Source organism: Penicillium daleae (assembly GCF_028827525.1).
Source record: "Penicillium daleae strain IBT 16125 chromosome Unknown utg000001l_segment0_segment0, whole genome shotgun sequence".
Lineage (NCBI taxonomy): Eukaryota > Fungi > Ascomycota > Eurotiomycetes > Eurotiales > Aspergillaceae > Penicillium > Penicillium daleae.
The window spans coordinates 1629980-1657806 of NW_026623149.1; the positions used below are offsets into that span (position 1 = coordinate 1629980).

The 27827-nt window shown below is 45.3% G+C and overlaps 6 protein-coding genes across 6 annotated transcripts; 5 read left to right on the forward strand and 1 right to left on the reverse strand.

The window, feature by feature from the left end:
- Positions 1-1148: 1148 nt before the first annotated feature.
- N7458_000489 (sugar transporter STL1) lies at positions 1149-2498 on the forward strand (the record flags this gene model as incomplete). The annotated part of the gene is made up of 9 exons (XM_056903883.1): positions 1149-1189; positions 1236-1295; positions 1365-1480; positions 1544-1547; positions 1603-1776; positions 1832-1905; positions 1961-2058; positions 2332-2397; positions 2454-2498. 9 exons carry the CDS (start codon positions 1149-1151, stop codon positions 2496-2498), a joined length of 678 nt encoding a protein of 225 aa, XP_056771650.1.
- Positions 2499-4995: 2497 nt separating this feature from the next.
- On the forward strand, positions 4996-5755 carry N7458_000490 (fungal specific transcription factor domain-containing protein; the record flags this gene model as incomplete). The annotated part of the gene is made up of 2 exons (XM_056903884.1): positions 4996-5135; positions 5219-5755. The coding sequence occupies exons 1-2, from the start codon at positions 5082-5084 to the stop codon at positions 5753-5755; spliced, it is 591 nt and encodes a 196-aa protein (XP_056771651.1). The 5' UTR covers positions 4996-5081.
- A 1717-nt stretch (positions 5756-7472) lies between these two features.
- Positions 7473-7948, forward strand: N7458_000491 (aryl-alcohol dehydrogenase Aad14; the record flags this gene model as incomplete). Its single annotated transcript, XM_056903885.1, has 3 exons — positions 7473-7546; positions 7660-7726; positions 7787-7948. 3 exons carry the CDS (start codon positions 7473-7475, stop codon positions 7946-7948), a joined length of 303 nt encoding a protein of 100 aa, XP_056771652.1.
- A 4246-nt stretch (positions 7949-12194) lies between these two features.
- Positions 12195-13458, forward strand: N7458_000492 (VOC family protein; the record flags this gene model as incomplete). Its single annotated transcript, XM_056903886.1, has 6 exons — positions 12195-12614; positions 12675-12723; positions 12781-12884; positions 12961-13205; positions 13265-13374; positions 13427-13458. The coding sequence occupies 6 exons, from the start codon at positions 12195-12197 to the stop codon at positions 13456-13458; spliced, it is 960 nt and encodes a 319-aa protein (XP_056771653.1).
- Positions 13459-19105: 5647 nt separating this feature from the next.
- Positions 19106-20178, forward strand: N7458_000493 (fumarylacetoacetate hydrolase family protein; the record flags this gene model as incomplete). The annotated part of the gene is made up of 4 exons (XM_056903887.1): positions 19106-19300; positions 19365-19710; positions 19789-19909; positions 19977-20178. The coding sequence occupies 4 exons, from the start codon at positions 19106-19108 to the stop codon at positions 20176-20178; spliced, it is 864 nt and encodes a 287-aa protein (XP_056771654.1).
- A 582-nt stretch (positions 20179-20760) lies between these two features.
- Positions 20761-21606, reverse strand: N7458_000494 (FAD binding domain-containing protein; the record flags this gene model as incomplete). Its single annotated transcript, XM_056903888.1, has 3 exons — positions 20761-21172; positions 21259-21346; positions 21399-21606. 3 exons carry the CDS (start codon positions 21604-21606, stop codon positions 20761-20763), a joined length of 708 nt encoding a protein of 235 aa, XP_056771655.1.
- Between the last annotated feature and the right edge of the window lie 6221 nt (positions 21607-27827).

Genomic DNA, 27827 nt, shown 5'->3' on the forward strand with positions numbered 1-27827 from the left:
GCTTCATATCTTGTGGCATATTTCTATTTAGAAAACTGTATCAAGCGTACGTAATCTAAATAGTATTTCTGACCTACTGGTCGAGTAAAGGAGGATTTTTATATGCGTTAACGGAGATATAGAGGAATGAAAGATGGCGTTTAATATGGTGTTCCGGGTGTTCCGCTCAACCGTGTTCGTGGATTACGTTAGTTAATACCATCGTATTACCCATGTTTGTGCCAAGTTTTTCGCCAATGTCGGGGCCACCTTTCAATCCCTTTTTTTCGCCCCCACGGGTTTTGCCAAGAACCCAGTCCCCGTAAAAATATACGGGTTTTGGGTTAGACCAGCGGAGATTGCATTTCCGAGCCATCTCTTAAAATTTGTTTCCCCGGTTTCTTGGTCCCCACTGCCTGGCGTTGGGCCCCGCTTCCCCATGGGGGAGATGATAAGGTTCAGGTATTATCTTTTCCTAATGCGGGGATGCACGGCCCGTTCAGAGGCTCTTCCACTTAGGACACCGCCTTCGCTGCTCGTTACCTGCAGAACAGAAGGGGTGAGTATATTAGTAGGCAAAGTCATGTCTACCACGTTTATGAAGCTGGAGGACACTCTATGAAAAGATTTGTCATTATCCTACAGACCTGATGTTTTATGAAAGGCTTTCAGGCAAAAGTCTGCTCCGGCTTGCGAACATAGCAGCTGGAGTGAGCTTCATGCTCTACGGTTATGATGCCGGCGTACTGGGAGGGGTTCAGTCAACCAAACCATTTCTTGATGCCATCGGGGTGAGACGCTATGTTTAAGACTATATCATCCATCATGACGCTTCAATCACGGGCACTAGTTAAACTGACAGATTTGGAGTTCATCAGAATCCCAAAGGGAGCTATGTCATTCCAATGATTGCTTCCTCCTACAGTCTGGCTGCCACTATAAGTTCAGTTGTCTGCATGTTCGTAGGCATGAAATTGGGGCGCCGGCAGTCTATTTTAATGGGAAATGCCGTCGTGGTAATAGGAGGGGCCCTACAGGTAAAATATGCAGCATCGTTGGTAATTGTTCTTGGCTTACTCAAATAGGCTTCCTCATTTTCTGTGGCCCAGATCATTGTTGGGAGACTCACATCTGGGTTTGGCATGGGATTCATCTCGTCCACTGTTCCAATGTATATCGCCGAACTTTCTATCGAAGTGTCCCAGCGGGGGTAAGCCTGCCACAATATTCCTAACTGGTATGACGTGTCTCACAAGGTCGAACAGCCCGGCTGTCGGATGGCAGGTTGCGATTCTGATGAGCGGCATTCCTCTTGCGTGAGATCCCCTGTTACAGTCCCCGCGAAACGGTGCTGAATGACGTGTATGCTAAGGTGATCGCAACAGATACTGGATAGACTTGGGGTTCACTCAAATGACCAACCAGGTGTCCTGGCGCTTTCCAATCGGGTTGCAGTCCGGTTTCGCGTTCACTGCCCTCGCTGTGATGTCCATTCTACCTGGTGAGTTCAATTGACAGCTCTTCACTGGAGACATGTACTGATTATCGACTCTTCTGGACGTAGACACGTATGTTTGGGTCATTACAGTGACATCCTATCATCGCTAACGCATCATTTAACAGACCCCGATGGTACTATGCTAAAGGCCGCGATCAAGAAGGGGATACGATACTATCTAAACTCCACGGGAGGCCGATTGACGACGCCCGAGTACAAGCAATGCGCGGTGAAATTTTAGCAAGTATCAAGCTTGAACGCGAAGCCGGAAATGGATTCAGAGTTTTGGACCTGATTTGGTTCGTTTCTTTACCTTCACTGTCTATACAAATCTAGACACTTATGGTGCTGCAGGGATAAATCTGATCTCCAGGTTGGCCGGAGACTACGTACCGGATTCATCCTTTACTCGCTCGATAATCTGATGGGTACGCCACACCTTAAAGATTTGCTAACTATTATGCTCACTGCCTTGCGTTGTAGGTATCAATATGATGGTCTACTTCGCCACTACGATCTTTTCGAACATCGGCCTCTCACCTTTCCTGTCTCAAGTTCTTGCGGCAACAATGAACAGTCTGGTAAGCTTGAAGTGACCCCAGTCTTGAAAGCAGCATCAGATCTGATGGCCTCTTGTCTTAGTTAGCACTTGGGTGCGTGGCAATGCCACTAACTGTTGAGCGATTTGGACGTCGCAATCTGTAAGTTATTCCCAAGTCGGGTAAATGTGGTAGCACTAATGGAATGTACTTCCATACAGCATGCTTTGGGCCGCCATTGGTTGCACATTCTGCATGCTGCTTTTCGTAATTCTTGTTTGTCTGCCGCAGCCCTTGATTAATGACAAAACGCAGTGGTCTGCTGTTGCCATGGTCATCTGCTTCAACTTCTTTTTCGGTTGGGGCTGGGTCGGTGTTCCAGTAAGTTCACCCCTTTGTTTCTCCTCCATGGTCTGACCACGATTTGTGCTCTATAGTGGCTCTATCCGTCTGAGATTTCCCTCTCCAATATCGTCATATAGGAGGTGCCATGGCTGCTTTTGGAGAGTGGCTATTTGCCTTTGTCACGGTCTTTGCTGGTGGCATCGCCCTCCAGCGTGTTGGAGCCAAGATCTGGATATGGAATCTGCTTTGCTGCGCTATCACTGGTGAGTTCGTCCTTTGAGAACTTATTGCCGCACGGTGTTCAAGACCAGCTTCTGACTTGGTTTCATCACCCAGTTGTTTACGTCTACTTCTTTTGTCCCGAGACGACTGGTCTTTCGCTCGAAGAGGTCGATATGATATTCGCAAAGCCGGAGGTGAGGGAAAGATTCCTTGCCCTACAGGAATGTGACAACGATTCCTCCGTAGACGAAGGGAAGACTCAGTCGCTAGAGCACATTGAAGTGGCTTTGACTACGGTTTAGTCGCAGAGGAAAGGACACTCGGGAAGTGCGGTGGAAGAAGTTATGTTGAAATGAGCAGTGATACTCTACCACTGAAGGCTGATTCAGCTCTACACACTCTGCCATACCTACTTGTGTGGAAATCGGGTCAATTCGGAATACCCATGTTATCAAACGCCAAGACTACCCTCTCTGGCTAAGAGACGTTTCAACAGCGATCTCCTTGCATCAATCAATCATGTCAATTAGTTCCCTCAGTACTAGAGCGTACGGGTACCCCACGATCTAATACATTCAGCTTTACTCTGCACCTTAGTGAATCTATACTATCCATTAAGCTAAGAAACACTATCCTGTTACGCATGGGACAATTGATGGTGGTAGGATTGGAACGATGGTTGATGAGTTTGCATGTTTAATCTCAAGACTGGTGATGGGGGCAAACATGGCCGAATCAGGACGACTGGGTTTATCAACAACTTCCCCCACCAGATAGATCTTTCCTTTTTTCTCTCCTCAGTCTTGTTACCTTCGTTGAATGCACACGTAGTTTCGGAACTGACCTCTTGGCACGTAACATATCCTACCAAAAATGAAGTAGAGCCAACTTCTCATGGTTGATGTACAGTGATCTAAAGCACCGCATTTACTATGGTGTTCAGAGGTGACGGGCCGCTCGTGAATTATGTTAAGTCAGTGGGCTATATAAGCAAGTGGGCCACCCCAATACGCGGGGCATATACAGGACTAGGATATGATTGAACGGAGGTAAGAAAACCAAACCCTGTTCAACAATTCCATTTACCTCCCTTTACGTGGCAAAAACTGGCGAAACAAAACGGATTTTTGATAGAATTTGGCGTTTTGGTGGCATGGTGAGTGGTTGAAGTTGGGTACGCATAGAGACGCCTTTCTTTTTTTTTTTTTTTTTTTTGGTAGGGTGGCCCAGCCCGCTCGTTTGTAAATTACGTCAAGTTCAGTGAGCTTCGTTAACTAATGTCCCATCATCTCCGATAACTTGGATTATTCAGATGTAAAGCCAGACCACTAATCGAAGGGACGGTATAGACAGCGTTTGATCGTTCGATACCTTCGACGCGGTATAGGCAGATAGATACTATGGCAAGTCAGCAGGTGAGTACCGCTAAACGACTAGAAGTTGACTGACTTAAGCTTTTTCTTTTTCTTGAAAGCGCGCTTATAAGCTCATATAGCAAAGGGCGACGGAAGCCTTATTACCAGGTTGCATGGTATATTTGCATGTAAATGCTGGCGGAAATTAGTGCTGATATTATCATTTTGGTGTGAAAAGACCCAAGACTAAATGCGGTGGTCAACAGTCGTGCCATCGCTGTGAAATTTGGATCTAAATTGTCTATAACAGAATCTTGGTACGGTCCCTATACCCCTTCGATACGGATGGGTGCCGCTATTGAAACCTGTGGCGTCCTATTCCCTCTGATTAGGTCGTGCTTACGTGATAAACGGTCGAGCTGTAACTAGTGACACCAGCAATCGAACTTACGCCCGTGAGAACTTGATTTTCTTTTCTTTTTCGCATTTCCTTTCACCGGGCGTGAATTTACACTTGTATATTCAAACACTTTGCCACCAACTCATACAGGCCAAATCGAGCATGGTTCTACCTATCACATTAAATTCAGAGCACCCACCAGCCAAAGGAAGGTCTCCAGAAACAAAACTCAGTTCGCACACTACTCCACACCGCGAAAATGTTACCAACCCTGGAAGAATGTCCCTGCACCGTAATCGTCGCATCCATTCCTGCATTGAGTGCCGTCGGCCGAAACTAAAATGCAATAGAGCCGTTAGTCGTTGCCGAATCGTGTTGTTCGAAAGATGTGTCTGACGATGTTGTAGGAACCTTGTGAGAATTGCAAAGTATCTGGTCAACGATGTAATTACGTTACTGAAGATGCTTAATTCCGTTAACATTTGGCCCATGTGAAGGAAGCCAAAGACGCACTCGAAGGAGTACTTGTCTTGAAACCCGACGATGTTCATCTGCAACGAGAAAATCTAGAGCGGTCCAGGAAGCACCCCAGATCACCTGCACTGGGAGCGGAGTTGAAACCCCTCTCAGACGATGCTGTTAACGATCATTATTAAGAACCTACACCGCTAGCAATTCGAGATGCCGCGTACACTGATGGCAGTGACGTTGATATTGACGATCTAGGTATCAGGCTTGGCCGAATGCGATTAGGAGAGAGGACTGGTGGCATGTACCGCCCCCGCATTGTAGATGAGGTACACAGACTTGATTGCTGAAATCATTTCAAGCAAGTGTTTTTTCTGACTTTGAGGAACTACAGATCTTGAATCTTCTTCAGCATCAGACAGAAACAGAACCTCAACTTGCGACGCCTTCATTGCCTGCTTCTTCACCGGATATGTACTTGAAGCCTGGGCCGTCCTTCACAGCACCCTCAACTGGCCTGCTTTTGGGGTCAGTCCCACCTCATGAACCTCTTGAAAGATTCATTCTGCCTCGACGTATTATAGAAACATTGCTCAATTGGTACTGGATTGCTGTTCATCCGGTTGCTCGTGTCCTGAATAGACCTGAGTTTGAGGAACGATATAAAACCCTCTGGAATTTTATAGACCATGGCCATGAAGTTCCTCCATCCTTGGCAGCGATAGTGTGTGCTATCCTCTCCTCCGCAGTTGTTAGCATGTCCAATACAGATGTTCAGGACAGCTGCTATACTTCACGGCAAGAGCTGAAGAGTCACCTTCAGCTAGGCACAAACGCTGCTCTTAGCAAGGCGCAGCTGTTGAAGTCATCAAGAGTAGAAACTCTGCAGGCGTTTGTGGCCTACTCTCACTCTTCCATTCAAGCACTGGAGATGCTAACTGTACCATAATCTAAAGCTTCCAATGTGCCTTGATGAAGTATCACGTGCGCATTCTGTTCCGATCGGCCTTGCGATTAGGTTAGCAGAATGCATGGGGCTTCACCGCGACCCCTCGGAATATGGGTTCATACCGTCTGAGTGCGAAGTACGACGCCTTATCTGTTTATCCACCATGACGGATACACCACACCGCTCCCTCTCGAAGTGATTCAATGTTCGGCTCCACTATCCAGCATTCCCCTTCCGTGGGATGATGCTATATTCTCCATGGTCCGGTTTGAATGCCAGGAGATGCGTCGTTATTCTCTGACGTTACGCAATAAGATAGACCAGAAGAAGCTCACACTTACTGGGGCTGTTTCCAAAATCGAGGCCTTTCGCATTTCGATTGGAGCGAAGTACAGTCATTGGTTGAATGCCTCCTCCACCGGACCAATGCAACGGATGGAAAGTCTAGTAATGAAGATGATAGTGAGTTTACTTTATGTGGTACTCCTGCATCGCTACATAAACGGCGTCACATATCGGATTCCCAACAGGCTGCGTCAAATCGTACTAGATAAAGGTACCGTGGTCCTTGAAGCGGCAGTGGAGCTAGAATCACCTGAGGATTTACAGCCCTGGGCATGGTATAGTGCCTATTAGCAGCAATACAACGTCGAACTTTTGCTACTATTCGAAGTATTCGCCTACCCAATGAGCAAAGAAGCAAGCCGAATCTGGCGGTGTTTAGATTTCATCTTGCTGAGCCCTTGTCGAAGATTCCCATGTTCCACATGTGCCAAAATTAGCTGACCACCCAAGAAATCATTGCACACCGGGCCATGAAAGGAAGATATTTACTGGCATTAATATCAGAGCGTATGCGTGTATAACAGAAGGTAAAGGGGTTAAGATCTCCCGTTAAGTTGAGAGATTTAGAGATTGTGGTCATGCCGCAGCATGTTGGGGAGAGGTTGGATCCTAAAATACCACTCAACTATGTCCACGGCCAGTGGGCTGACCAATCGCGACCTCAGTCCACAGAAGAAATCGCAATAAGCCACCTACGGTTACCCCTTGATCCCAATCTTTCCACCACAACTGAATGACGGCAACTTGGATATCTATGATTGATTGCGATACTCTTATCAAAGAGAATATTTACTGCATCTGACTTGCTACAAATCTCATCCACTCTAACTAGAAAGTTCTGTTCTGATATCTTTTTGCTCATATCTGGATCTGTTTCAATTCGCGCTCAGTGATGCACATATTCAATAAGGTGTGGCCTATGCGACATTTTCTGACTGTGTTTAAGCTGAGACTTTTCCATTTCCGCCGTTCAACTTCGTTCTGTATGCGCAAGATAAGCTTACAAAGAACTCATCCCTCTCTCGTGCCTCGACCTGTCCGTGCCGACCGGACTGCCTTGAGCTTTCCCACTTTAATATATACAAAGACCATACCCATATTTCAGGTGACATTCGTTGGGAGTGTCTTCATCTAACCTCACCCAGTTGAGCTTTCAAGCCCATTCATCATGTTGACAACCTTCTCTCCTGCCCCCGAATCAGCTGTCGAACTCGTACCGTATTCTCTCCTCAAAAGCAGGTATTCAGGTGTCCGCTCCACCTTCGCACCATGTTTATTGGAGACGCTGGGTCTAGTCTTATAGGATCAATGGACAAAGAATGCTCTTTCAGACCCCTGGACGCTTTTGATGAAGCGGCACGTAATCATCCCTATGTCTAGGCACTTCGGTATAGCCCTCACTCCATGGGATGTTCTATGGAGTACAAAATTTCAGTACAAGAAGTAGTATGAGGAGCAGGAAAAGAACGGCCAAAAGACTCCACAGCATGATGGGTGTTGGGAATCAGGCCTACGATGAAGTCCGGATGAGCGAAGCACTGTGTTGCCGATGAACACAGTATTATATTCGTGACTGCTATTGCTATCACTTATGTCGTCTCTATGGTCCCAAATGTGTTCGCTCTAGTGAGTGGCTGCGAGCTGGCTTCTCCCATGAGGACATTCAAACCTTGAAGATTAACCCAGGAACAAATCCAATACTTGGAAAGGGTCAATCCACTCAATGTTGGATTCCCATACAACTTCATTGGGCCCGACACCAGGGAGACGGGGGATGCGACTGGATTGCTGGCGGCAAACACTAAGTTAGCGTTCTTGCCAGCTTTGAAGGCGATCTCTCCATCCTAGTGTTGTCGTTATACATATGAACAGAAAATTAGAATTCAATTGCTCTATTAAGCCTAAGGTATCCTAAAATTGAAACACATCAGACAAACACGAGAAATTTCCATCCGAATAGTCATATATTTCCGGGAGCAGTGATCCGAGGAACAACTTCACAGTGGAATTAATTAACCATGGTAGATTACAATCATAGCATCATAACACCATCTCATCAAACCCTGGCCTATTATCTTAATCCAATAAGTGCATAATACCCTCATGGCCCAAATACATTCATGTATATTGCTGCACGATTAGCTAGGGGCTTGGTTATACGCTGCAGCCTGTGATCATCCAGGGTATTTATTCAGCCGGATACAGAAACACAATTTTACGGCCACAGTACAGAAGTAGTAACACTTGAATTCCGTTCCTACTGGACAGCTTCATTGACTTTCCATTTCAGCTTTGCTTATTTCGTTCTAAATTCAGTGCTTAAAGTCTAAGTTTCCCAGACAGTGGTCGCAGCATAATACAGCCAAACAGCGATTGCGTCATATCATGCCTTCAAATCAGAAAATATCGGGACACTAGAAAGTGGATGTTTCTGCAGCTTTGTACCATTTCGAGTTCCCTTACACGATAATCAGCAATTCCTAAAGGTAAACCAGGCTCTTGTACTTCTAACAAGCGCCGTGAAACTATTGTGACATACTATTATACTGTTAGATTGTGATATACCATCGCAGAGATTGTTCGCTCGATAATAATCTGCCGTCCTCGACCAATATTCTGTTTCCACGTCTATCTCACACATTACGTGGCTGTCCGACAGTGTTTGGTTGGTGGAATGGAAAGTAGTCGGCTTGGTACATTGGAGTCTATGAAGACAGGACGTTTTAGATGAAAACACACCCAGTAGGCAGCCCGAATGAGACGGATCGAAAACTTGGAGAATTAGAAGGAACCCTCTGAATGGAAGCGTACGTTATACCCTTGTCAAAACTACTATAATATGATACAAAGATAGTGGGAACCTATCCTCCTGCGAAGTGTCCGAATGTACCTTGGCATGGCAGTGTTTATAAGGTTGATTCTTCAGCAGATTCTAGAGATAGCCTCGGTGTGCTGGAGGCACAGATATTTTGTTCATTGGAGGAATGTCGGCTTTAAAAAGATTGAAAGAGGATTCGAAGGAAAAATTCAGTGGGATTTTTGAAAGGTGATACTTCTCAAGACAGTGAATGGCAATCCTGTCTTAGAATGAAGTACGATATTATAATATCTTCCTGCAAAGGAATCACCCCTGTTTTCAGAATTAGGAAATCTAGCATCGTGAGCCTCTTTCTTCATGCACATAGTAAAAGGTATGTGTGCGTTCAAATGCTCTTTATGGTTGTATAGGTTGATAATCTTGGTAGGAACAGAGGAGGTTAAGAGGAGTGTGATTCTACACTATATATAGGCAGCTTTCGCCTACGCAGGAGCAATGTGGATTAGTCTTCACGAATTAGTATCCCCTAGCAGGCAAGTGCACACAGAGAATTGGTAACTGGTTATATCAGAAGGATCTCCACAGTCAAACAGATCATTAAGTTTAATAACCAGCGCCACAATGCCCTCATTATACGTCTTCCTCAGGTATGCAAGCATTATTCCCAGGTCATTAGTAACCTCGTCTAAGGTCCAAATATTCCCGCATCAGACACATCATTTATCCTTTTGCCATTCTACCATTGGCCTAGGGACTCTGATCAAGGCAAACATAAGTCTCAGCATGTTGGCCTGGATGCCGTCAAGAATTCCGGCCTTGGCAACAGCCATGCATATATCTAGTAAAGCGAAGCAAATCAATGAAGGCGGTTTTATCAATAACCCTGGGAATATTTAAGGAGATAATGGCTCAGAGAGTCGCGTCGGTAACATTGTCATCCGATGACAAAAGGGTCGCTAGAAATCTCAGAGTAGGGCCTTTTACTAGATGTTCGTGTTTCCCGCTAAAGTTGTCACTATGTCGCTGTTCTGAATAATAAAATTACTCACATTAATAATCGACTCGCTTAAATCACGCTGCTGATGCTTTTTGTACCCCTGACTCTTAAGGTGTTTATTTCTTCCAGAGGTCCCATTAGTTTCGTAGACTCCATGCTCGATAACGCTCTGATAGAAATGGCATGGTAGACCCGATTTTCCAGAATAGACCTCGGCAACTTGGATGAAACGATTCCAAAGCTCAACGCGGCGCTTGGTCCTCTTGCAATGGGAATTTGAAATTTTCTGTCCATGTTGATATTGAATACCTTCTGGCCGATCGGAGTTTTCTTTCCCAAGTCGTAGATGTGGTCACGGCAGGTCTCATCCCGTATTGCGTATTACCCACCCTTGAGAGATAGATATCTTCATGGGGCTCAGACCATATTTGGGGTTAGAGAAAAGCTGGCCATCATAATGCTAGATAATGTGGATGGTAGATTTCGAGATGGGGATTCATCAAAATGACTTTCAAATCCATGTCAATGATTTGCGGAAAAGAAGTACTCATATTGTGATGGCAATCGGAGATTAAGAGCACGCAAATAACGGAGCAAATATATGAAGAATTTTTGAAGAAAGGAAAGCCGCCATTGCTGAGCCATGGAAAATCCAACGGATTCAGCTAGATTTATCACCCTGTGTTTTCTCAGTGGCAAGTTAGGCTGATTTAAACCACAAACAGAATCGCCGTGTCTTCGCGGTAGTTCACGCATTTTGTGAACATTAATATATCAGGGTGCGGATTCAGGACAGCTTATATCACGTATTGACGGCAGGCTACTACAGTCAGTTGTCTTAGAATATACACAAGACGTGTCATGGTCCAATCTGCCACCCATCGTGAGAGCGGCCCCCAATGAACGGCCGCTCGCGACCGTGCGCCGTGACATAATATCTGTCGAATATACCTTCACTTAATGCTAAGCCGAGCTGGCCACCCCAGAACACAATATTAAGTGTGTTATCTCCATTTTGGTATCTCAACAACGCTAGTTTATTATGAGATTCTACAATATTCTAGCACAATGTTGAGAAGAGGAGGAGAGAGATAAGAAGGTTGTACGCCTAGTAGACAGCATAGATGGGATAAATTGGAGACTTAGAGGTTCTTTGAACCTCTGAGTAGAAGAGTACTTTATATCCTCCACAAATACGACTATCTGCCATACAAAAAGCAATATGGGACAGTCCTCCAATAGGATGCAGGTAGGTACTGGTACTGTGTCGCAGCGGTAATTAAGACTGATTCCTCATTACATTATTCAGTTCTTATCTAGCCTACTTATTGTTACAGCCAAAAGGAAGCCGGGATAATCCTGTGCATTCAACGAAGGTAGCGAAACTGAATAGAGAGAGAAAGAAAGGGAAAGTCCTAGTATCGTGGATTTCCTGATAACAACCACCTGCTACTATTTATCATGTTCGCTTTCTACTTCAGAACACTTTTAAGTACATCCTACATCGCCGATTCCGTTCAGATCGTCACACTTATAGGGTATTAAGAAATTTTTGCAGTTACGTTATACATTATATATATCTATGCTGGTTCAGTTGCAGTATAGTTCTCAGGTAAAATTATAGTATTTCTTATACCAAGAAGCGATATTCTACCGACAACCAAGTGAATTCAACTTATGATTATTGATGTAGCAAATCGCATTTACTTTGGCATTCTGGGGTGGCCAGCTTGCATTGGAATTGCGCTATCTCCTTTATCTAGTCAGCATGCTGATATTTCTCTGTATGTCGCAACACTCTGAACACTCCGCTGAATTTTTTAAGCGCATGCTAATACGAATACAGCCTAGGAACTAATTGGCAGGGCCTAAAAAGAACCACGGATTCGGCGAATTGAAAAGGACGATCCCACACCTAGCGAGTGTAAAGAATCTGTCTGGCTCATATTTGAATATTCCAAATCCAAGTGTAAATTAAAGAATTGTCTGAGTAATACTCTGCACATATTAACTAAAGTACTACCGTTTCCTTCTTCCATTCTTCTAAAGGACTGCCCGAAGTTAGTCCGTGTGCGGTCGGCATAATTTCGTGCGAGTTCTGACCGCAGTTCCCTAACTATCCAACTATTAAAAGAAAGATCACTCCAGAAACTCCAGTCTATCTTCCCACAGACACAGAGACAAGGAAGTATATCACTTCGAGATTTCTATCTTTGAATTCAGTCCACTGTTCAGCAGTGTTGCCTAACCCCTGCCCAAGAAGACTCAAAGTGACGAAAATGGCAGGCTCAAGCAATGACCCTCGGATCAATCTGGTTCGCATTTCGCATGTTTTCTATACCCATAAAGACATCGAAAAAGCCCATCAATTTCTACTCGACTTCGGATTCCAGGAAGTCAAGCGCGTTGACGGTGATATATATTATGGTGGCAGTGGTTTGGAGCCATTTGTGTACTGTGCACGACAGGGCAAACACGATGAGTTTGGAGGGGCAGCTTTCGTCGTGGAATCCGAGTCCGATCTTGTCGCTGCGACAAAGTTGCCTGGGGCGACTAAGATTTATGACTTACGAGATGCGCCAGGCGGTGGCCGCTGCGTGACTTTCCATGACCCTGTCGACAACTTCCCATTTCATCTTGTTTCCGGTCAAAAGCCCCACGCCGACGAAAAGGCGTTTCCACAGCTTGATTTTAATTTTGTAAGTTGTTTTTAGTGTGAAGCTTGCTACTGCTCCTCAAATACCCTGAGCCTCTCCAAGCCAACGGACAAACACCGGTCAGGAAACAAAACACAACGATTCAAGAAGGGTAAGCAGTCAATTAATTAATTATTGGAAACTATTCTTATTGCTTTGAGAACAAAAGGGCCTGCCCCGGTACACAAGCTAGGTCATTTCGGAATGTGTGTCACCGATTTTGCGAAGGCTTTAGACTTCTATACCACCCGATTCAACTTCAAGCCGAGTGATGTAAGTTTCTCCCCTGTGCAACATTTTATGAGGCTCAAACCATACTTATCGAATGTCCTTTTGCAACGTGATACAGCTAGTTCATGATTCCACCGGGAGAGATATAACGGCCTTTCTTCATTTGGACCGCGGCTCTGAGTTGGTCGATCACCATTGCTTCTTCTTCTCTGAAGGCCCTAGGTCGCACATTCATCACTCATCATTCGAGACGCATGATTTTGACACTCAAGTGCTGGGTCACGACTGGCTTCGCAGTAAAGGGTATGAGAACTGTTGGGGCGTTGGACGTCATATCATGGGCAGTCAAATCTTCGATTATTGGTATATCTCATGTTACCATTTCTCTCGAAACAACTTCTAACACGCAAATTTAATCAAAGGTTTGACACCTCTCGCTTTATTATCGAACATTACGTGGATGGCGATTTGGTAAACGATCAACAACCCACGAATCGATCCCTTGCCACGCCGGATAATTTACATGTATGGGGTAGGTATTCAAGCGTCACGTGGTATAGTCCCATTGTCTAACCTATCACTAGGCCCGGACCTTCCTCCTACCTTCTTACAGTAAATAGGATCATATTCTACCCGTTATCCTCTCCGACACCATCATGAAGACTCTATGATGGGTACGCTGCTTAACATCTTGCTCCTGTTACAGTAGCCAAGCAACATTTTTTCGCCAATCGTTATAGAATGTGTTCAGGGTTTACATTTAGTCCTCAATTGGGCCTTGTATCATCTTCAACGTTCAAAAAGCAACCCCTGAAATGGGTTACGGCCCAGTGGGAATCATGTATATGTACGTGATCGGTCTTGCACCTACCTCGCTGGGCCACAGACCGTCCTCCTTGTGTTGAGATGAGCACGATTGACATTTCTTGTATACCGGACCGTCCCTGACACCCCCCCGCTTTCCAGGATCATTTGATCAGGCTTTCGGTAGATTATATGTGGTCTAGTTAGATTGAATCAAGTCCTGCATTAAACCCTCACAACTCCAGAGCAAATGACGTCTATTTGTAATTTGTTGTTGATAGCATGTAGGTGCTAAGCGCAAGAGGAAACAAGATGACAGCAGATCTGCCGGAGAAAAGAAGACCTGTCCTAATAGTAGATGGTGTGTATTGAAGGGAAAGGAAGCGAAAGAGCGATGGTGATGTAGATATCTCAGGGCCATATGACCCGAAAAATCCCAGTAGTTGTTCTTTTCTGTGATTTTTCTCTGGAATGGACGACCGAAGATCATTCTGCACATGAGGTGATAAGCTAGCATTGGACAAAGATTTCAATGCTAGCAACGGCGCTTCGTAAATCAAGCCTCTAGCACGGATAGTTTAGAAACGAGTTAGAAACGAGTACAGTGTTACTGATCAATCCAAAAGAACAAGATAAATTCAGTACCTAGGGACATGAGTAAAAATAAGGTCAGCCAGGAGGAGAGGACTCAGGTACCCAGAAAGCAGGTAAACATTCCAAACCCCTAAACAGATATCTCAGCGCCAGTCCGCAGAATAAAATGATTCGCAGGCTTAGAAAGTACCAGCCGTCACATACAGTATCATAATATAAAGTGCGTTTGATTTTCCTAAGGCGTATCCGAGTTTACAAGAGATGAGAGCTGCTGACCTAAGTTACGTAAAATGTACTTGAGAGTAAAACCCCATTTCAAGACAAGACAGCCGGCCTGAAGGCATTGCGGGGGCTGAAACCCCGGAAAATCTTCGTAGTCAGCCGGGTCCTCATCCTGATCGGCAAAAAGGAGCGGACAAGAGCACAGCATTTCGGGCGACCCGAAGTGCCGCGGCGCACAAACCATCCATTCAGTCCATGAGACAGAAATGCTCTTTAAGTATAGCCAATGCTTTGGACACTCTGGGAAACTGGTTACGAGCCTATTGGCGTGAACCTCTCGCAAGAAGCCGTTATAAGATGCAGAAGCTGTAACAATGGCACGACGCATTAATTCTCATCGCCACTACATCCCCCCTGCCTAATTGCAAAGTGCGTTTACCGATAAATTGAAGAGTTACAGATAAAATTACTGTCTCAACTCCACAGTCGTGGTAAATCTTTTGATCGGTGTCAAGGCACCAGGCGGGCGTCGTCCATCCGGAAGGATCGCCACCAGTTTCGTCAAGGGCTTAAGAATTTCATTTTAAACCCATAAATATCCTCCCAGTGCGGGGATACTCAAAGGAGCTGAGCCTACCCGTTTTGCCAGAGAATGCAATGAGTTTAGCAAGGCTCCGAAAGAAACGTACCCTAAGAATTACGGCTTCTTTGCTGCGCTATTGGATATGCTTTTGATGAGCTCCAAGCAAATGATATAACTCTCTTCATCCGCTATGGTAGTGGGAATTATTATTTAGGACATCTCGACGTCCGGCCTATTTGGGAGGTGTGGGATCGGCGTGCCGCAATGGTATTTGTTTGCCTAACTCATACTGTTGATACCAACCTCGTCGACTGGATGCTTCCCTAGCTTATGATTGACTAATCGCATGAGATACCTCGCATAGGTGTGGATCTTCTTTCTAGGATGTTGTCCGCAAACATGATAATTGCAAGATCATCTTGTCGCACGGTGGTGGGAACGTCCCGCACCTGACCAGGCGTCTAGCGATAATGTTATAAGGCCTCGGACTTTCCAAGATGACACCAGAACACCTTGTGGAGAACGCGCGTATGTTCCGTTTTGACTTCGCGCTAACAGATTCCTCGTTCGCCTTGCCTCTACAGAAATTTGCTCCTCTTGATCATATTCATTTTGGAAGTGATATATGTACCTGACCCTAGCGTCAGTCTTTTTAGCAAGGAGCTGGATGAGGTTAAGCGGTGGAAGCAAGATAAAGGAGAAGTTCAGCCCCGGTAATGCCATCAAATTGTTCCTTCGGCTTTCAGAAGAGCCTTTGACAGTTGCTTCGATGAACTCTCCATCATCGGAGGAAGATTAAAGGAAGATAAATTCGGATGAATGTATCATTTCAGCAACTTTGTGGCTCCGTTTTGATAGCTATTTGTGAGCTCATAATGTTTAGTTACGTTGCGAAAATAGATGTGCAGAATGGATGTGAGAAATAAATGTACAATTCAGATGCTGAAACATCGCACACTCAGTGCAAGATTGACTTTTAATAGGAAACACGTAGAAAAGTGCTTTAGATATAGCCTATCCCGATGTGCGAGCTGAATTAAGTTAGCGTATGGCACAGACGGAGGATGACTAAGAAAATAAAGCTGTCTCGGCATTTTGTAAGGTTGAGACATGGGTCATATGGTAGGTGCTGCTCTACCACGTGAACAGCATGTCTGGACGACCACATTCGTGCTTCCTGGACATGTATTTGGGAACTTAATACCATGAGTCTTTGATCTCTGCCATCATACGCTGCCGGCACGTTGAGCGCTACTCATAGAATTTAGTCTTCTGGCGAAAATAGCTAGTATCTGTGCGTTTCTGCCCACCCACACCCGTAGTGGATGCGCCACGGCCAATTTCCAAAACACACCGTTTCCAATTTGACCAATACACCTACCTCCACCCTTTTCGAAGCAATATATTCCACCCACCATGCCCAAATCCGCTGAATCCGCCGAATCTCGCATGATCGAAGCATACAAAGCTGCTAAACGCGTGAAAAATCGAAGATTAGCAAAATTGCGCGTGAATATGGCGTTTCTCGGCGTGCCCTCCATAATCGTGTCAAGAGAGTATACCGGCTCGTGCAAGCAGTGCACCCGTCAATAGGGGCCTAGATGGGGCTCAGGAAGAAGCGGCAGTATGCTGGATATGCAATTAAACGATTGGAATATGCCACCAACACCTAGGCTGATCGAGGCGTGGGCAAATCGCTCGCTTATATCTGCTGGCAAGCCGACTGGGTTAGTAAGAAATGTGGGTGAATCGATTATTAAGCGCCTCTCACCGGACCTACAGCTAGGCCCGGTGAAGCGGCGTACGAAGGAATCTAGGCGTATTCAAGCAGAAGATGCAGGCCTACTAGCCCGCTGGTACGATCTACTTGCGAATCTGGATAAAGGTCTACCCCGGCGGCTAGTATATAATTTCGATGAGTATGGCTTCCAGCCAGGCAAGGGTAAACGCCAGCGTGTGATTGGTAGGAAAGATAAGAAGTGATCTGGCCCTGGTCTTGCTAAGACTGAGCGAGGCGAAACTATTCCTGCACTTGAATGCATTGCTGCCAATGGGTGGCAGATGGACTCCCTATTTATATTCGAAAGTAACGGGGCTTTTATGGAGGCGGGGTTTGACGGCATCGAAAATCTGTCACCTAATACGATGGTTTGAACTTCGCCTAGTGGCTGGATATCGGATCAATTAACCTATCAGTGGCCTGGTTATTTTGTCGAAGCTACTCGCGATCGTACGAAGAGGGGTGAGAAGCGTATCCTTATCTTCGATGGTCACGGTGCGCACCTTACCCTCGAATTCTTACAAAAATGCAAGGGCTACGATATCTTACCTTTCGGTTTTATAGCTCATTCAACACATTTCTGTCAGCTGCTCGACGGTAAGCCATTTCTGAGTTGTAAACAACACTTCCGGGGGGTGAATAACGAGATCTCTTATTGAGCAGGTAAGACGATGGGCAGGTCGAATTTCTACGCGTGATCGGGCCTGTACGATCAAAGGCCTTCAACCAGCGAATTATTTGTGGGTCTTTTAAGATCGTGATATCTGCCCGGTTGATGGTAGTAAGGTCATAAGCAAGCTATGTAATGGGTTCTTGGACAACATACCCGATTTAATCGCGCCTGATCTTCGTTCCTACGGTTCCCATACACCGTCACCACCAGCCAATCTCTCATCGTCTAGCGTTGGAAATACACCTCCTAAATCGACTGAAGCGCTTCAGAAGAGCCAGAAAACGCTATCTAGGCATGCAGCTCTTCTTACGGCAAAGCTTGAGCGAAAACTCAAGCAAATCTTCCACCACAATCGTGTAGGTGCTGATCACCTTGCAAAAGCCAATGATATGATCAAGCGAATTAGGACCACACAAGAGCCAATACAGCGAGATAAGACGAAGTGGCAAATCAAGGGCCTTAGTGACACTGGTAAATTAGCCACGCGCGATGCGAATCGATCAATTGTGACCAGGATGACTAAAGAAGATGCCGCAGAAGAGAGACGGTTCGCAAAGGGCTATGAGAAAAGGTACGGTCGCAAGCCACCACTGTTGAATAAAGAGCCAAGCGAGGCAGCAATCGAAGCAGCGATGGTATCTCAGGAGAACAGGGAGATGTTTTATTTAGACCCAGGCCCGATGTGTTGAATAGATGCGGTCAAATTGGAAACCCGGTGTGGTTTGGAAATCGGTCGGGGCGCACGGGTGTGGGTGGGCGGAAAGACACGGATATAGCCTGCAATACGTTAAGGCCTGATCATTTCACTGGCCAAGGCAGTAGCCTACCCATCTTGGGACGTTCTTTGCGCCTCGCCATGATAGACAAGGTCATGTAATTTGTGGAGGATGAGACCAGAAAGCCCTAAATCTAGATGATCAATGCTAAGCCGGTTCAGGTACTTTCTCAGAATTCCCGGATCATTAGGTTGGGATTCCGATTACAATTCATGACATGCAGTTTATCGTAAGATTCCTTCTTTTTGTTTCTCAACATGGATTACTTCGGCTGAGCTCACAGTTTCTCGATAGCGACAAGATCGCGAAATCCGTATGAGGTACCCGCTAGTATAATACCTCATCGGATCACGAATTGCACCGAATATGGTCCGTCCGAAAATGGAATTTGCACTCTTTCGGACCTGGCACCAGAACTGCTAACTCGCCTGAACTTCATTAGTTTGAAACAAGATACTAGATTGGTTTATACCTTCGAGCAGGCAACGAATAGAATTTTCAAGTCTGATTCTAACCAGCGAGTCGGAAGGTTTGGCACAGGATCCCCTTGGGTCACTCTAGCAGGTATCCTATATTTAGAATAAGCTTCAAGGGAGCAAAGGGCTTTTGTAGCGCCGGCGGATGCAAATTGACCGAAATTGTTCCACGGTCTTCTTCGTAATCTTGTTGTGGGGCCATAGGCATCGAAGCATCGACTTGACCCGTTCCTGTCCTCCCTGGCCTTTGAAATTGAAAAGCCCACCTTGGGGCACTCCTAAATATCTCACCCTGGGTAATAAATCTCGATTTTTCTAGCTTTCCAGATAATATCCGACCTGTGAATCTAGCAAAATGGCTCCCAATTGGACAAACCTAGTCAGATTCATCAGCGAAGAAGATGGCCAGATTCACCTTGGCGAGGTTGACTCCAGCAAGTATCCAGATGTTGGTATTGCAGTGGTTAACGGCGACAGGATTGCGGTGAATTTGGTTAAAGGATCCATCTTTGATGGCATTGTAACAGATATCACGTTGCACATTGCCAGAGTATGTACTCCACATCCTGACATGGGGAACGGAATATCTGAACTAACTGCTCCTTCTAAATCAGCTTCTGGCACCCATTGGAATCGAAGAAGTGCCCATTATTCGGTGCCTGGGACTTAACTATCGCGACCATGCCAAAGAGGCCAACATGCCCATTCCGGATGTGCCTGTCCTCTTTCTCAAGCCTCGTACGGCACTCAACGGGCCTTATCCTGCTAGGATAAATGTGCCACAGATTGCGCAAGATGGCTCTAGCGACTATGAGGCAGAGTTATCGATCGTTTTGTCTAAGTCGGGTCGAGATATTCCCGAGTCGGATGCGATGGAGTATGTCTTGGGATATACCTGTAGCAACGATGTTAGCGCTCGAACACAGCAGTTCAAGAACAGCCAATGGTCCTTCTCCAAAGGTGAGTCAAGCCAAGAAGTTGTCTCTTAAGCTTATACGTCCCCATGAACCTAGAACTGACACTTGATTTGATGGGAAGGCCTTGATGGATCTTGCCCACTGGGTCCGGTCCTCGTTTCTCGTTCCGTTATTGGCGACCCTCACAATCTGCACATTAAAGCTATCCACAATGGCAACGTGGTGCAGGATTCAAACACTAGGTGCGTCTACCCAGAGAGCTGACTTCCGCGACGGTATCAGGTTCGAAGGTACCTAACATGCCTTAAGGGAAATGATTTTCGATATTGCAAAGACTATTGCATTTATCTCTCAAGGGACGACCCTAGAAATGGGTACTATTATCATGACGGGCACAGGTCCCGGAATTGGGGCTATGCGTAACCCTAAGGTCGTCCTGAACGACGGCGATGATATAAGAGTGGAGGTTGAGAAAATCGGAACTTTGATCAACAAAGTCTACTATGAGTAAGAGCAACTTCTGTAGAGTGAGAGTTTATGTTCGAAGTTCTCTAACAAAAGATCATCCTTTGACTTCGTTTATCCGGGAACACTAAAGTAATAGTAGTAATAACAGCCTTCACGGATGCTTAAATGTCGCATGTAGAGACCTGTCAGTTAGGATGCCCTTCCAGATCATCTCTCGCTGAATTATAACCCTCGTCAAGAGGAATACCTTCAAGAGGGCAAGCCTCAGAAAAACTTGTTCATCAAGAAACAGATGCGGAACAATATCTAGATTCAAACTGAGGGAGCATGTAGAATCTTTAACAACATAAACTTTACCATTCCGTCGTCTTAAGCTCGCGGTTATGTCAATCAGATATATCAGTGTATCAGTGCAAAGCCGTGTACACCAGGCAATGTGTTCGCCGTTGGTTCACGATTAAGGCTTTAAGTTTACTGTTCGCTAAACAACATCCCTGACGGTATACTCTTTGTCTATAATCTTGCTAACAAGGGCTGAACCGACGACCAATATAATCTTGCCGCGCCTTCGCCGTTAGTTAGTGGTTAGACATCATGGCTAAGTGGACCAAGTACATTGTGACCACTATACATCAACGAATCCTAGGATAGTCCTCATAACGATAAGAAGCTTCGACGCGCATGCTCCAGTATCCTGGAGAACCTCTGGTGCCCTCCATGCAACGAAGCGATCTGGCCGCACCAACACCGCTCCTGATTCTTCCACGCCTCGCAAGCTTTCCCATTCAAAGTACACGTCCTCCCAGTCCTGTCTAAACCCAATGGAGTGCACCTGGATCGGAACCTTAAGTGTTTCTGCAACCATTTCAGCTGCTTTCTTCCAGGGTCCGCCTCCGATTCCACTCAGGAGGGTGAACATGCCATGGCAAGCAATGTCGATTGTGGAAATAGGGTCTCTTGGGGTTGCTTTGTTGAGCCATGCATGAGGTTTTGTGTTGCGTATGATCTTCTCCTGTCGATCCCAGCTTTTCCAGCTCCTCGTATAAATCAATATCCCGAAGGCATTCTAAAGGGACGAGTAAACAAGTCAGAACGACGAACGAATCTTGCTAGTTAGGCAGACCACTGACCTAGCGCCGCCATATTAGTAATGTGTGCGCGGGGGGTATTTGCTGTCCCTGGGGCACTGCTGATCATGATGCCCTTCAGCCCTTGATGATTTTAGTACCTAATAGCCACCGCGGTACTTATCCAGATACACACCATGAGAGCCGAGAAAGCAAGCCAAGGATGCCCCAGCAGGTCCTGCTCCGGCAATGAGGAATTCCGTATCAACTCCATGCTCAAGTCCTTTAGGTGAGTGGCTGCGCTCGGCAGTGATCCCCATTCCCTCTATTCCGGTGGCCTTTTTTGCTTTGCTTTGACGGTCCGCTCCAGGCGCGCCGTTATCATTCGTAAGGAAAGGCGCCATTGCCTCATGAAATGCGTGTATCGACAGCACGTGTTGTCAAATAGGGTAGTGTTTTAAAGCGAAGGGGCATAACACTCTTTAAACAGGGCGTGGTCCAATAACTCAATCTCAGTTACAAGTGCAGAGCTCGTAGTGAAGTTGACCGTGTCACCATCTAGGGAGCCTAAAGGCCAGTGAGGCTATCCTGTACGTACGAGAATGTGCCGAGGATAGCCCGACAAAAGTGTTCCTCCGCTCTCGGGGAAATCTCGCACGGATCTTGCAAGGATCCCGACTGTCATTGCTTTGTCTGGGTTTCTAGAGAGATGGAACATGATCAAAAACCTCGTATCAACGGGTATTTTTGGTCATGAGGCAATTCAACATATTCCCACGTGTCGTAGAAAACTCGTAGCTCTCACAACCTCGACTCCCGGTTCGTATAACTCACCGAATGAATAAGACAAAAAAACCTTACTCTACCAAAGTGCCTAACTAAATTTATTCTGAGCTGTTTGACTTTCCCATCAGTACCAATCGCTCTCACTACTGCACCGTGCTGTACGGATACATCTCCCCAGTGCCTTTCTTTTAATATTCTTTGCTTCTAGCCGGGGGATAAGTCGATCCACTAGATCTTTAGGTATTTGTATATATTTTAACTGAAAATTTACGAGCTGTCCTAAAGTTCGCGCTGAGCTTAATACCACTTTTCCAGGAATCGGTTTCAAACTGTAAACATTGCCATTTTGGCTAGTAAAGGATGAAATAGTTCAAACGGAACGTGGGAGCATGCTATGGGTACTCTGCAGTCACCACGGTAAGTCGTAGTACATTATTCTTATGCTCGCTTGACTAACAACATTTGGGGAGACGTCGTCCAATAGACTTAAACGACATATTGGGGTATCCAGTTGCTCCACAGGAGTCAATGGGCTGCTGGGCGAAGTGTATATAACTTTTGATACGACTTGAAATTTCGCTCCAATTTTTTAATCGCTGCTTGCGAACAGTCGCATGCAAGGCCTAGAGCATCATACGTCTCTTCCAAGTTTTGCAAGGCACGTATGGTGCGTTCGAAGCACATAAAACCAATGTTATGCACATCTGGATCGTCAAATGTTATACCATATACATGACAAACAGTAGCGGCAAAGAGCACCGTCACCCCAGTTACGGGTAGACGACAGATGGGTTCCAAGTGTTGCATGCCAAATAGAATAATTGAAATCGCGGTCGCTGCTGACCCGAGATTCGATCCATAAGCTCGGGCCGATGTAGAGCGCTTGAGTTAGCAATATATATCATTTTAGGAGTGCTCGGTGAGGACACATAACATTTTGCGCTTGGCCAAGTTTGCAAGGGGCAACAGCAGAGAATTAGATTGCTGCAAGGAGCTGTCATCGCCACCATTCCAATTCTTGGTCACAATGCCGAATCTCCGAAAGCTGACCTGTCAATCTTCTTATGGTGACGATCATGCTAGTCCGCATGCTGCTTTCATTCATATTATCCACCTATGTCATTAGTTGGAGAGATTTGACAAGTGAGATTGTGTCATTTTCATATTTGAGGTCGTACAAATGCCTTGCTCTCGCGAAGAAAGCCTCCCTGGCTACTTTTCGATTTGCGTAGTCAAGTACTTGCAAATGATTGAAGTCAATATACTCTGTCGCAGCAAACGGCACTGCTTGTAACAGAAAAAAATCTAAGCAGTGTGCTCCATTCTCTAGTCCAATTCTCTGTGTTGGCCGGAGGGACCACAGCACAAATACTAAACCGCAACTGTGCCTCAGAGGCCGTCTTCCTGAGAGGGATGCACAACCTCCCCGACGATACAGAGACCGCAGTCATTGTGAATTCACTAGACTATGTCTTCTCGCTGAATCATATGGCTATGGCACTTGATCCTGACACCGAGGTGTGGAAGAATAATGATAAAGTGAAATCTGGAGACGATTGACCCCTTTGTCGGTGTGATTCGTAACGCTTGGCTCTTACAGCCTTTCCCAAGGCATGAAATCTGCGAATAATGTGCGGCGTAGCATGTAGTGTTATGGTTGGTCGATTAATCAGAGATGAATTATCAAGGAGGTCTGGCTCTGAACTCGGTCTGATTGACCGAAATTTGCCCGAACTTAAGGCAGATCTCTAAATGCGGCGAATATGAACATTCTCAAATCCCTCGTCCGTACTATTCCTGAGTATATGATATTTCGTTTCATTGACCCGTACAGTCAGTAAGTTTGTGTTTTTCTAATTCCTTTACCGAGACCTCGAATACAGTGGTTACCCATATTTTTGGGGTGTCCCTAGCGATTCCCCTTCGGATTTAGGAGACCGTACTCCGCATTGTACACAGGATGAATCCCGATTCTCCGTAGTATCTCCGCGGGTAGAAATGATTTTTTCTCGTTTTATTGTCCGAAAATATAAGCAATCCACAATCATGTGGATCTACTTCCTTCCCCCTGGTACGGGAATTCATCTTGGCACGGTCAAAAGAAATCAAGTCTGCTTGACCCATCTATTACCAACCCTCACCGAACAAGACCCGGCAGATCACGTCTTCAGTACCCTTAAGTCCTTCCAAATTGAGTCTCGCCTATTAGCCATCACTGCAGACAATACAAGTAATAATAAGACTCTCTGCAGTTCGCTATCATCATTTTTACAAGCACTGAAGGGTTTCCTCTGGTCAGTAGAACAGAATCATCTCCCTTATCTAGCCCACGTCATCCAGCCTGGGGCAAAGGAGGTTGTTAATAGTCTCTGAATTGAAGCAGATGATGCTCCCTTATCCTTTAATAATAATTCTATCAAGAGTATATGAGAAGTTGTTAACATGATCTGTAGGCGAGCTGCGCACCCAAGCACTTTGTCGCATATCCGCGCAATCATCCATCATCTATCAATTACCATCTCCTAGCTGGCAATGTGCTAGTTAACGTATTCCATGGGTGCGCGTTCAACATCGGTGAATGGTTAACTCCAAACACCACAGTAACGTGAAAAGTGCCTTGTCTTCGAGAAAACAGTGCATTATGCAGTGAATACTGAGATTTGAGAGGAGAGAGAAGGGAGAAGTGCTGAAGCTGCAGTACTTGCCCTCATATCCTTCGGTCTCTGCCAACCAGATCGCTCAAAACTAGTAGATCTCGCCACACACAGTTTCCCATCAGCGCAATAAACGAGAATAATTAGCGACTCCATATCTCAACAGCCCCAGCATATCTTAGTTTAAAAATTTGCCTAAAGTTCTCTAGTTGTCAAAAGCAACATATCTCAATTTTAAGTCCCTTAGAAGCTGTTTTCTATCATTACAATAAACTACACAGCAGTTACGGCACTAAGTATGAAATATATATTTCTTCGTGGAGCTTTAAACTTAGGATCCACTAACGTACTAGAAATCCTTCTTCAATTAACTTGATTCAACATTTTATCCTATTAGAGTATGGTTGTTGGAATATGAAGTTGTAACTTATCGCATTTAGTATGCGTTTTATACTTAACCGTTCACTGGTGTTGACTGCTCACCGTGGATTACATTAGTTATCGTTGATACGGTTCCTAATTGAAAAGATCCAATAACTCAGATGCTTTAAAAGGAAATGTACACGTGGAGTTTGGTAATTAAAACAAATCGCATCACACGACTTTTACGATTGACTTCCGGGTTTTTTGGTGATTCAACTAGCTTTCTCAAAACTAAGACTTTACGTATTATCATAAGACGTGAAGGACACATGATAATAGCCTTATTACATGGGTATATCCATGAGCCAGCCACAGCACAAAAAGAATATATTTACAAGTAACACCCTGCGTCGCCATCGGTGCTCAGGGTTTCTCCATAGCAACAGTAGTGCTGATCATCAACTTCAATATTCAGACAACTGTCATCCGTGATCCAAAAGCTGGCAGAAACGGAGTCATTTTGGCAGTCGAATTTTTGAGACCCATCACTCTGGCCAATCATTTCTGCACACTCCCCAACAATTGGGTCTCGTTCCCAGCATGCACCCCTACCGTCACCAACATCAAAGTGCGCTACATCGCGGGAATATTCCAACCCTCATTGAATCCGCCTCCTGCGTATATTGATCCAGAGCTGCAGCTAATGTATCCTCCCAGAGCGCCACTGCTCAATGCGAAAATCGCGGTCAAGCTGAGCAGCGTTCCGACCATCTTCGCGGTTATGTTTGGAGATGAGATCTGTGTTTAGGGGATTACAAGGTTGTTAGCTGACATTAGAAAAATTTTCAAACAAGATCAGAACAGGATTGTTACCTATATATGATCGGGTTTTGCCTAGTAAGGGACATGAGATGTGGTTTCCGTAAACAGGGCTGAAGTGGAACTGGGGGATTTTATAGGGCTAGGGTAGATTTGCGCGATACCAGAGAATTTTAATTACCTAAAAGATGACATATAAAGACCACATTAAGCGCTCTAGTGGAACCTGCGGACGGACGTTATAGAATTTGCGTCGTATCGCGGGGCAAACTTTATCGCTTAAATAAGGCATGAACTGATTTTGAATCTAAACACCTATTTTTTATCCTTTACAATACTTAGCATTTCTAACTCAAACAAGGTACCGTCTACTGGTTATGTATAGTTATAGTTATAGACCAGTGTGCTAAGATGGAAAGGGAGCGTCGAAGTGGAGGGATCATCTGTTTCCGAACACTTCCCTGCCCCGTCTTACTAAATCAAAATATCCGGCTAGATTTCCCAGTTCTCAATTTAAAATTGAAAGATTATATCGAACTCGTGCGACTAGATACGTACACATGGCTTGTGCCAGCTGTGGACAGTTTTGTATGGGGTCAGCGGGTGCTTTTGTTCTTATCTTGCTACTCGAAGATGTAACACAAGAGTAACAGGAGTTCTAGGAGTCTTAGTGGTATTTCCAACCCCATCGAGAGATCATGCGTCTTTCGCTCTCTTTCTTTTCTTGAGAATTATCAATATCTATTCAATTATTTCATCTCCTTTTGATTCCGTTGCCGTGATTGGCCAGTTCATTCGCTGTATTACATGACTAAATCTGTCAAGACCAACTCTCAAATGGGTATTTGGCACTAATTGTTCATACGGCCGTTAGAGCAGGAGGGAAGGGTGGGGAGAAAAGAAGGGGTAGCATATAATATCCAGGAATGCGGAAGGAGCGGTCCTGCTAGGTGCCGGAGAGGGACCACGGAAAGTGTAAATCTAGCGGACCGTCATCCCCCCCACAATTCCCTTAACATATCGAAGTTTGAGTGAAATTGGTCTGGGATGTCATAAAATTCGGTCCCGGCGCCCGCATCACTACTTTCCACATTTTATTTGTCTGGGAAAACCTGAAGTTGGACTACCCAGGTTTAATTAAAAGTCATTTTGTATCATGAGGCTTGGAGGATGCAGGCTCTGGCTTCGCAAGTCTGTTTCAAACTTGCAGTTACTATAAAAGTATATATACCTATAAAGTAGCTACTATCTTATTTTACCTAATTAATTGATGATCGGTGTCATTCTTATCCCTTTCGCCACTTTTGGATTGTTATGTATGGCTCTGACAACTGGGAGAAGAAACGACAACCCCCCTCCAGGTACAATGGTGTTTCAAAGTCTCCGTCCACCCCTTTTTTTGTGCCGCGCCAAAACTTTCTGTCAGTAGAATCAACGCACTCAATTTTATATGATGCTTAATACTGCCTCGATCATTGCACAATATACGCGACATAGTGGCTGACAAGTTGATTGAATATCGAGGTCAAGTAGATCTGACTCCTCCTGTGGCTATCCCGATTCGTAAAGATGCGTAATGTCGTCATTTATCATGTTCTTTATATCTGGACAGATCTCTCAGATTTTATCCATTAAAAATGTTCAGAGGTTCTCAATTTGGGGTTTAATCCAGTGACTTTGCCGACTAGTCAGTCTATCACCGATATCTCCGGTCTTGGTAGAGCCTCGCGTACAATATATGCGGTGTGTTGATACATTATGTTGCTAGAATATCCATTGCGATTAAGTAGCAATGTAGGTATTACACGCGTATATAGATCACAAATCACATAGCTGTCTAAGCCTCCACGGCCTTGAGTAAGATATCCGAAAGTTGGAATTAGGCCCGTACGTCGCGTAGAGCCTGAAAATGCAGCCCAAAACATCTGCTTAACCTGCTTCCCTTTCATCGGTAGACCGCGAACATCACGTCCAGTAATTTAGCGATTTCGTGGCGTAAATGT